At 41.1% G+C, this 11,421-nt stretch overlaps 2 protein-coding genes across 2 annotated transcripts; both read left to right on the top strand.

The window, feature by feature from the left end:
- The first annotated feature begins 505 nt into the window (after positions 1-505).
- On the top strand, positions 506-1,648 carry LOC139709431 (thyrotropin-releasing hormone receptor-like). The gene has a single exon (XM_071621398.1). The coding sequence runs from the start codon at positions 506-508 to the stop codon at positions 1,646-1,648; it is 1,143 nt and encodes a 380-aa protein (XP_071477499.1).
- A 6,272-nt stretch (positions 1,649-7,920) lies between these two features.
- Positions 7,921-9,060, top strand: LOC139709430 (neuromedin-U receptor 2-like). Its single transcript, XM_071621397.1, has one exon. It carries the CDS (start codon positions 7,921-7,923, stop codon positions 9,058-9,060), a length of 1,140 nt encoding a protein of 379 aa, XP_071477498.1.
- Positions 9,061-11,421: the final 2,361 nt, after the last annotated feature.

The raw sequence follows: 11,421 nt of genomic DNA, 5'->3' as shown, positions 1-11,421 counted from the left end.
AGCAGAACGTCGCTACCCCCAACGGTCTCGCTGCTCCGGCATAGGATCGAATCACTTTTGGCGGTCAAAACTTTTGGCGGTCAAAATCAACTACACAACGAATCAGACTGAGATGTGCAGTAATTGGACGTTAGAACTATGACGCCAGCATCGCGTACTGCCTTGCTTGCTGAATGTTTATGTAGATAGTGTACCACCCAGCTGAACTAGATTAAGAATGAGTTTTTGGAGAAAATGAATTGTGCGTCCATGACTGAGCTCTGTTTCATACTTTCCGTCAATCTGCATTTTTACTCGAGCTTCTTGAAAGACACGACAAGAAACCATTAGTTTTCATGCGCGTGTGTGTTACGTCAGGAGATTTCCACAGATTACAGTAATAGGCTGCTCTTTGTATTTTTGAAGGGGTAAAGACAGACCTAATTAAAAAGCTCTTTGACTAAGGTTTCCTGCATTGTTTTGATAGTTGACGTAAAAACGGCGTTTCTCCTCATCAGTTGCCATCATGGAGTACTCTACGGCACAAGAGCTCGATGAACTCTGTTTGGCAGACGGACACACGATGGTGAATCTATCGAAAGAGGAAGCCGAAGGTCTCCTTCCGGATGAGGTGGAAGTGGTCATCAAAGCCTACGTGCTCCCTTGCGTGCTGGCCGTCGGCCTTTTCGGTAACATTCTCTTTCTTATCGTCGTGGCGCGTGTCCCGTCCATACGGACAATCACAAACTTTTACCTTGTCAACCTCGCTGTGGCGGACTTGATCTACCTGACAGTCGGTGTAGGCGAGAAGCTCTGGCGTTTTCACTCATCACCGCTGGGTAACGATCATACGCCTAAAGGTTCTATTGGGTGTTCAACGATCTCCTTCGTCGTCGACTTCGCATACAACGCCTCAGTCCTGCTTATTACTGCGGTGACGATCGAGCGGTATTATGCCATTTGCAAGCCGTTCTGGCATCGACGGATCGCAACCTGGGGTAGAACAAGGAGAATTGTTTTCGCTACCTGGCTCCTAAGCTGTGTGTTCGCGGCTTTGCTCATTCCAGGACACTTCGATATGATCTTTTACTGCCTAGTATACCCCGACGAGCCTGCCTACGAAGATTTTCCGACTTTGTATGGCCTATGTCAAGCCGTTTCACGCACGTGGGTGGATGTTGCTAATGCGCTCCAATTGATTCCGTTTTTCCTCGCCCTGATCGTCAACTCGATCCTCTATGCACTCATCATCCGGAGCCTAACGGCTCGCATCAAGACCGAAGCGGCCCTCCACACAGATCGCTATCGATACACCAAGGAGCGAAACGCCGTGACACGAATGCTCGTCATCACAGGTGTTTTATTTTTCCTCCTGTACTCCCCATACCACGTGGTAACGCTCGCCCTCGTGGTTGCTGGGATGATCGGTGACGATACTTACTTCGCTTTCAACGACAAAGTCAATCCTTATTTCCCCATCTTTCAGACTCTCATGTACATAAATTCTGCAAACAATCCCTACATTTACGGCGCCACCAATGCCCGTTACCGTCGGGCGCTGAAGAAAACATTCTATCGCAAACGCGCAAGACGGGAGGACACTGTCAACTCCATCACGATGAAATCGTCAACACAAACCATAAACGAAATTGTTTATGACGCAGATTGAACATAACGGAGAATGATGTGACATGCAAACATTTTTAAATCGATCGTTCATCAGAACTGATTTCAATTTCCTCTAAACTTCATGGGTTTCCACAGCAAGATGATGATTAATGCGGAAATTTCATCAGATGTCATGGAAAACTCCACTATGACAGATAACCTAAAATATGTAGAGTCAGCCCTACACCTTTAATTCTCAGTTGCTAAATACGAGTGAGTGCTGTACACCATGGTACACACCGTGGCTTGACATGAGACATGACTATAAGTGCGGATCTTTACAAGTGGTTTTCTCTACATTATGAGCAAATAACAGGGCCTGACAAATGAATATTACCGATTCCATATCAAGAGCTTTCTTATTGCGAACTGCAAACAGTACCATCGACCAAGATGTGGAATGAAGAACAATTAAAAAAATGTAGACGCGTGCTCGAAATGCTTTCTCGAAAATCTAAACATGAACGCCGCCGATATTTTGTGGATTTTGCGCGCCGTCCAAATATTTTTGCTTTGAACATGAATAGACATAAAGTAAATTGAAGAGACACTCATGTCTAATGCTCTCAGAAATGACTGAGACAGCAGAAAGCTCGTTTGTCAAAACGAAATGAAGTAATATCAGAAGTTTTATCTTCTGTGTATGTTCAGAGATAGGAGAATATGCAAAAAATATTTACTGATTGTGGAACTCTTTACCACAGCTTTATTGTAAGTCAAGTGCTATTCGTAAATCCATCATCACTCTCACATTGCAATGTAATAGGAAAACAGAATTCTGTGTGTTCAGAGAAAAAATTGTCCTAAATAAAGTTTCATCTTTACAGTTTCCCCCATTATCTCAAATAGTGTCATTGTATAAGAGAGAAGGATCTTAAGATATCTCTATAAATGTCTTATATCGAAACTATAATCTTTGTCTCGGGAGTGAAGCCAAATTCTATTTGCTGTCGAAATACCTATGACCTAGTCACGTGATGTGTGAATAATGATATTGCGTTAGTGCATCAGACTCTGTCACTGTAATTATGGTCATGGTATGGAGGTTTAAATGCTGGATCGTTCAATGGCCATATAGACTGATAGAGCTGTGTCAGGTCCATTATTCATGGTATAGAAATCTTCATTCTGAAAGGTGTATTTACCATCCCCCCCCCCCCCCCTTGAGACGTGGCATCTTTTGCCGAAAAATCTTCAACCGCTACAGACGCAGGGAGCGGAGATAAAGATACAAAATCCTTATTTCAGCCCGCGACTATCATTTCAGCAGGCTGTCTTATCTTCAAGCTATAACAAGCTTATTTGACGACAGTCTTCTGCATTTTTAATCCCAATACATGCGCCATAATTCAATAATATCATTAACCTTGATTCACTACATCCCGAGTAGTCCCCAATTGACGTGTTTTCTTATGCTTTTCTCCAATCTGTACACGTATATCTCAATTAGGTTCGGATGTACACACTGTATGCTTTATTGTCTTGAAAATAAAAAGAAATGACTGCACTTCATTTTGTAATATATATTCAATGCAGAAAATTCCTAGTAAATTCATTTGAATTGTATTGAATTAGACTGACTAAGATTGAGGGAGAGTTGTTAAACTTCGTTTATACCAATGGTAACATGTTTGCACACACTGTCATTGCCGCTTTGACATTGTTTGAGGTATAATATATGTAGTTACTCTATATGGGGTGACTGAGTTAAGAAGTTGGAAAAGGGGTTATAACCGGTCGACATTGTATATGTATTTCAGTTACCATTAAAGTTAGCAGTGACGTCAATTCATCCTTGAGATAGGGAACCAAGTTTGGACAATGTCCGTTCAATATTGCGTCTCCATTGTTTGAACAAAGCTCATGTTAGCCCAGTTTAAACAAGCATGCCTGGTCATACTTAGTCGATGGACATATTCTATGGGATCATCCCAGGAAGCACATGTATAAGATTGTGACAAAAGGACTTCAAATATTTGTTTCGTATCATTTCGTTGACGTCTCATTAATCTACGGCAACACTATAATGTAATATAAACGACGAGGTAGGGGTAGGCCCTTCCATTTGACCACAACTCAAACTTGGATTAGCTACACAAATAATTACTTACTGCAGCTCCTCTCTCGACAATCTTTAAAAAATCAACATTGACACAAACATTCAAACCTATGGCTTTGTAATTAATAACCACCAGTTAATGAGAAATTGTCGCTCATGAGCAATGCCACATACACCAAACCCTAGTCACTGAGAGAAGAAAGCATGTTATTCCATCAGGGCACGGCGCTAAAAGTTCCTTCAACTCTGAAACCTGAACATTGACGTGGTATATACTATTCTTATCACGAAAATGCCTTAAGCTCGAGGTAAGTCTCTCTGATGAAAGTATGCCACTTGACTTTTGTCTTGAAGCTCTGGAAGATTAATAACAAATATTGCGTGCAGGGATCCAAAGTGAAGGTGGCACTTTGTTGCTTACTAATGAGTCTGTCACAGAGCGTGACACATGAACAAACACTGAATTGAATATAAGAGGTAAAAAGATGAGATATTTGTCATTATGTTTTATGGTGACCGGAGGACACGTCTAGTTCTCAAGTGAGAATAATCGAACGGAAATATTCGCGACGAGGAAACATTTAGAGTTAAAGGAGAATTAAAAATGGCATGTACATTAACAATGTGAAGAGGGTCATTTCACAAGGCTCATATCAATGAAATAAGAAAGCGACATTTTATGTTGAAGTTTCATTTCTATACCAAGAACCTGTATCATCTGTTCACACCGACAACTTTAGAAAAATAATATGCACAACTATGATAATTTGCTAAAGCAGAAGTTTGGTATGTTGCTTGCAGCCGTTTCATTGTAAACGAACTAAAGTTTTAGGTAAGCCCCGTTTTTGTTTTGTTTTGTTTTTGCTTTTGCTTTTGGCTGTGATCAAGGGCTGTTCCTGTAAAGCTTCTCACTTACTGATTGATACATGTCAACTCAAATCCGAGGTAGGAGCAAGCTATTGTAACTAGTCTGAGAGGACTTTAACGCTCATTAGGACAAACTCGGGAGTGACAGCCTGAGTGAGGCAGACAACGCCCTATTAAAGTGCCATGCAACCCTGTTTTTAAGAAGCACTTTAATTCTTTGTTTAATAAGTCAAGAATAAACTGCATGACTATCTCTAATCGTCTGATAAATTATTATAACTGGAAGCATTATCTTCAGATAGTCAGGCGAACCTTTAACATTTTGTGACACAAAAATGGTAAAATACTGCATCCGATTGTTGTGAAACTCCTTCTTCTTGTTTGATAGGTTTTATCATATGCATGTATTTCAAAGTCGAATTTAACATGGAGTGGATCTGTACTTTAAATACAGCAGAAAGATATTTGTATGCAATATAAGGGTTAGTGTTAGGGTTTACTCGACCAGACGTTTACAAGTAAGAGTCCGTGCATATCAAAGGGATCTTGGGTAGTTTTGTATTGGACTGTCCACAATAGGATTTCATAAAAGCACTGGATATGACCCAGGGATAAATTCATCAATTCATCCATCGGGCAAGCAAGATACCCTCCCCCCCGCTCCTCCTTTACAATTCCCCCCACTCTCCCATATTCAGGACGTTGCCCGTCCCCCACTCCACCATATTCAGGACGAAATTGATGAGCGCGAAATGGTCATGTGCTATTTTATCCATATTTCTGAGTTTTCTCTCGTTTGTTTGTGTATGTGTATGTGTACGTGTATGTGTATGTGTATGTGTGTGTGTATGTGTATGTGTATGTGTATGTGTATGTGTATATGTATGTGTGTGTGTGTGTGTGTGTGTGTGTGTGTGTGTGTTTTATTATGTTTGTGTCATATTGAATGTGGAAATAAATGACATTTACACACACTGGATTTCTTGAGGAACAATAGTTCTTTTTCGTGAATCACAATGTCAAATATAGGCCGCCGCTATTTATCTTCAGTGTTTTGTCAGTGCATTGTATGTGCATGCTTAATATCTCATCATACCAATCAACGCCTATGTAACACATGCGCAAAATAATACACTCTAGGGGGAAAAAACGCTTGCAACAGATTTCATATAGCTCAGAGGAAAGGATGGCCATGCACCGCAGGATTATAGATGATAGCAAAGTTCATTTCACTGTGAATTATTGATTCGCTCCGTTCTTGCTCCTTTCCCCTCTCCTCTATCTCCCCACCCTACCCCTTTAACGCATTGTGCAAATCATCGCTGCCCCATCCCGATCAAATACACATAAAAATTACACTCCTTCAACGGAGAATTTCATGTCGTCATCAGGGGTGGATCCAGAAATTCTGTTAAGGGGAGGCGCCTTTGCAAAATTAAAGGGGGCGCACGCACCCCTCCCTTTTTTCTTTTTATTTCTTTTGATTTAGCCAAAAATGAAGAGGTGCGCGCGCCCGTTGAGCCCTCCTCTGGATCCGCCACTGCTGGTATGGCGTCAGTCCGTTGAGCTTGGCGAAGCAAAATTTGTGTACATTCCCAACATGATGATCAATGCTCTATTCTTGGTCACGCGAGCGTATTGTTTGCGTACCCGTCCAATATTAATAATGAACCGATCGCATTGTCCGATCGCTTTGCCCAGGAAGACCAGTCCGCAGCAAATAGCTAACCGGGCATATCAGATGATGCAATCCAGTTAACTCGCAAAATCCCGAGCAGACCTGAGCCGATCGGTCCACGTTCATATCGTCTCAGCAGCTGGGAACGACAGCTTATTTAAACATCCATTTCGAAGTGGTGTGACAGTTTAGGTAGATCGTGATCACGGTAAAATCAGAACCAGAAAAGTGTCAGATTTTGCTACGTTGCGATGGAACGCCCATGTGTGTGTATAAGTATACATTATTCACTCCGTTTTTCCGGCTCATTAAAAAAGTGAAGTATGCGCTTGTTTGCTGAACACTCAACAGAACATTAGAGTTTGATCGACAGTTGAGCCAATGGAACATTAACGTTTGATTGTCTGTCAAGAGGACAGGTTTCGTCACTCGTGGAGCTGAAGCGACACGTCCTTTGTTCAGGATGTCTGAGCCAACAAAGAGTATAAGGACCTAAATCAACGACAGGAAGTAGAGTCATCGTCGCGCAAACACTTCACCAAGGCAAGGTAGTAAATGAAAATTGTACCCCATCGAAAGTCTCTCGCAATGATGATAATGCTTGATGATAGTTGTGCTAAAATATTATTGATACTGACAAACGGGACAAATCTACATACATTGTACAGATATAACCTGCTTTACCGCCCATAGCTGTCTCGTCTGGAGCTAAAAAGAGGGAAATGTTTCTCTTTGAAAAGCTCAAACATCTACACACTTCTTGACTTCATAGTTCTGATGTAGTGGCGTCTTAACAATAACTACATCATAGATCGATAGCTCAGTCGAACTTTCAAGAGCGGCTCAAAAATACGGTGCGTCAACTTGGCAAAACGAAGGATGTAACGAAAGTGGACCCGGATCAACTAAACAAATCATCACATTCGAACAAGGAATTCTAGATTGATTTTTGATATTTCAAATAGACGAGGGATCTAAAGAATCCTCTTCAGCTCACCACAAATTTCAAGAGACATTGTTTGTTTGTTTGTTTGTTTGTTTGTTTGTTTGTTTGTTCATTTCCATCTTTGGAGATGGCTGGATAGCCCATATTCAGTTACGTTAAGCTGGTCTTCCATGGGGTCCATGTTGGATTGAGGTGGGACCACTTCACCGGATTAAACACCCTGCTCTTTGCGATGAATGAATGAAGCGGGATCTTTTACGTGCATGAGTTGTGACTTTCTCATACACGGAAACTCCATTTTATGTCCTATCCGAGGGATTGAGATTTGGTTGACTCCTTCGCAAAAAATGAGCCACCAGATAATCTAGCCATCGAACAGTAGGTCAGCAGAAAAAAAAAATCTTCTTCATCGTGAGCGGGAGCTACGAGGACTGCTTGAAACAATCTGGCCTTTATTTTAAGCAGGGTGAGACAGCAATAACAGAAAACGAAGATAAGATAACAACAATCAAATATATGCAGCATCATACTGAACCAGGGCAAGTATTCAGTTTTACAAAGTTGGGGCAAATTGTATATAGTCCACCAGGAAAATGTCCCTGAGTTGGATTTATTCAAGGTCGGACAAGAAGTGCCAGCGAAATTCTATAAGATTACAAACTGCTATCGACTGAATCTTAATCAAGTTGCCACGGAGCGTACGTCATCATTCAGATTTCCAGCATGAATTACACACTCTTCGACAACGACGACCAAGTTTGTGATGGGGTACGCAATCTGACCCTAGTTGATGAAGAGGAGTTTCTTCCGAACGAAGTTGAAGTGGTCATCAAAGCCTACGTGCTCCCTTGCGTGCTGGCCGTCGGCCTTTTCGGTAACATTCTCTTTCTTATCGTCGTGGTTCGTGTCCCGTCTATACGGACAATCACAAACTTGTACCTTGTCAACCTCGCTGTGGCGGACTTGATCTACCTGACGGTCGGTGTAGGCGAGAAACTGTGGCGTTTTCAGGTATCACCGTTGGCCAACGACGAAACTCCTAAAGGTCCTATAGGGTGTCCAACGATCTCTTTTGTCATAGACCTCGCCTACAACGCGTCCGTTTTGCTCATCACGGCCGTGACGATCGAACGATACTACGCCATCTGCAAGCCGTTCTGGCATCTCAAGATTACTACATGGAGGAGAACGCGTCGCATCGTCTTTCTGAATTGGACAGCCAGTGTTGCCCTAGCAGGGGTGCTGGTCCCCGGTCGTTGTATCATACAATACACGTGCCTGATCTACCCAGACGATCCCAGTTACGACGATTTTCCAACGCTTTCTGGCACTTGTGGAACTCCATGGCCCTTTTTCTTAGTCCTTGGAAACGCACTGGAACTGATTCCATTTTTCATTGCCTTGTTCTTGAACTGCGTCCTCTACACGAACATCGTAAGGAGTCTCACAGATCGCATTAAGACCGATCTATCGTCACACAACGATCGATGTCGCTACACAAAAGATCGCAATACCGTAACACGCATGCTCGTCGTAAGTGGCGTGATGTTCCTGCTGCTCCACACCCCATACCATGTGGTAACTCTTGTTTTTGCGATCACGGGAACGCTGGGAGCGGATGCGTACTATTCATTACACAGCGAGGTATCGGCATACTGGCCTGTTTTCCAGACACTGATGTACATAAATTCTGCCAGCAACGCCTATATTTACGGCGCCACCAACGCTAAGTATCGCCAGGCGCTATTTGAAACATTTTCCCGTCATCAGGAGGAAACAAAAGATGCAATCGATTCAATAGCCAAGAAATCTTCAACAACACCTTCTACAATCTCAGATGATAGCGCTATTGATAGACATTGACGTTTATGACGAACATGAAAATTTCGCATGCATCATTATCTAAACGGAATATTTGACATTAGAAAAAGTACTGTCAGTGCTTTGTTGAAACACACACACATATCAGTCACAACTTGGTATTTCATATATGTGCATGTATGTGTGTGCGTGTGTGTGTGAGATAAGGGTAGAGTATTAGGAGAAAACTGAAAATGAAGAAAAGAACAGCAACTGATATTAATAGTCCCTTACTGCAGACGTTTCGCTTGCAAATTGATTTAGATATAACTCTATTAGTGGAATGTAATTTCGCTTCAAAATGTTTCTTGGCACAATGCGTGTTGCGGTGTATCAAGATGAGTATTGTTCTGCTCTCATGTCCAGCAGGATAAAAGGACAATGAAATAAATAAAGAAGTAGAAAATTTGTTGAGTCACATATGTCTTGGCTGTCACGTGAGTGAAATGAATTGTACATCAGGGTCTGCCACAAGTACCTGTTGCTAGCATGTGTCCGTGTGTGGGGGGTGGGGATCACTAGTTATCCATTCCTCCGTGTTAAAATCAGTGTTTCAGGACTCTCCCTTACATATTTTATTGATTAGACACATAGAAATAGAAAACGATACGAGTGGAGCAAACGTAAAACCATTTATTGTATTTTGGACGCACGCATCCTCGATTTGTGTGTACATGGGCCAGCTACTCCAAGCCTACTGCTAATATTGACGTATGCATTTTCCCGCTTCGCCCAAGTCTATACACCGTTCCCTAGATAACTAAAGAATCTGACGATCGGTGTGTGTGTGTGTGTGTGTGTGTGTGTGTGTGTGTGTGTGTGTGTGTGTGTGTGTGTGTGGCGGGGGGGGGGGGGGTGGTGTAATTTCGATGGATTCAATGAAAAAGGATATTCAAATGAAATTTTCAAGAGTATATAAATCTAATGGACTAGCGTACACGCTTTATAAATATACAGTTGATACAGAGCTGAAATTCGATTTGCGTGCTTGAAATCGAGGGATAAAAAGTGTCGAATGTTGTTGGTGGTATTTTGTATCTTTAGATATCGGTCTTAATATATCGTGGCTTTCTAGTATCGAGCAAAACAGATTTCACATCCCCCTCTCCTCCCCCCCCCCCCCCCCCCCCCAAAAAAAAAAAAATATATATATATATATATATATATATATATTCGTTATATTTTGAATCGTTACTTTTTGAATATCAAAACATTGCTCTACGAAGAACGTTGCGACCACCACCCATTTAGCCGACTGGATTTTTTCGATCTTTGAGTTTGATTTGCTATCTCGATCATCATCAAAGGACATTCATATATATCAAAGATACTCCCACTATGCCAAATTTAGTGGGTAAGTTCAAGAAATAGAGACAACTTGCATTTGTTTGAAGAACAGCTCGAACATGGCGTCTAGAGCTCCCTCTCATGAACTTATATAAACTTCTTCATCCGCTTCACAATTGTACTTGCAATCTGAAAAAAAAAATAGATGAATTTAAAAACATCAAAAAGATGTTCAGTAACATCCGAAACAATTATCATTTGACTCTCGGTAAGAATGGGCCTACATATATGTTTTTCTCTCTGCACAAATTTGATTTCATATGCACTCATATTTTAACAACGTTTCATGTTATATCACAGAAAAGACATTTGATTTACGTATGAAATTATGTTGAAGAAAATAAAATCAAACAAACAAACGCATAAAGAAAGGCATACACTAGTATTCGCTCTCCGCTTTTATCACTCGATCGATCTCGGTCAAAGTAATGCACACGAGAATTCACAAAGGTATGGGTTTAAAACTAGTCCATGTGTAATGCAAAATCAATTTCGATTGATTGTATATATGCACGTGACAAACACCTCGCGTAAACTTGTCAAGAGGCAGTCAGTAATGAATGCCTACTGGCACGGGCATGTTCAAGGTATTCCTATTGCGGGCTTGTTTTTAGTCCGTAGAGTATCGGACCATTGGCATTGTGACGTAACTCGTCAGGATATTATACCTTAACATCAATCCGAATGTGTTCAGAAAAAAAAATAACTAAAAGAAAAGCTGAACAAAAATGTCACCCTATGGCTTGACATTTATTTAATGGTGATTATGTATGTATATGATATAGGCCTAATATATAGATACATACATGTATGCATATGAGCAAAGTGAAATCAAATACGAAATCAAATCAAATATGAACAGTATTCATACTGATAGTAGGAATACTGAGAGTATCAGTTACTATTGAGTAGTAAAAGAAATGAGAATAATGATATCAATCATGATAAAAATGTTATCTTTATTATTGTCATCATTATCGCCAGTATCATAATTGCTGTTTTATGACCATTAATATT

Source organism: Diadema antillarum, unplaced genomic scaffold, assembly GCF_040938485.1.
Source record: "Diadema antillarum isolate AM-2024a unplaced genomic scaffold, OU_Dant_1.0 seq00001435_RagTag, whole genome shotgun sequence".
NCBI classification, from domain to species: Eukaryota; Metazoa; Echinodermata; class Echinoidea; order Diadematoida; family Diadematidae; genus Diadema; species Diadema antillarum.
The sequence above is the reverse complement of the archived record's forward strand: the minus strand, read 5'-3'. Positions and strand labels throughout refer to the sequence as shown.

Coding starts and splice junctions, on each gene's coding strand:
- LOC139709430 (XM_071621397.1), top strand. CDS start 7,921: ATGAATTACACACTCTTCGACAACGACGACCAAGTTTGTGATGGGGTA.
- LOC139709431 (XM_071621398.1), top strand. CDS start 506: ATGGAGTACTCTACGGCACAAGAGCTCGATGAACTCTGTTTGGCAGAC.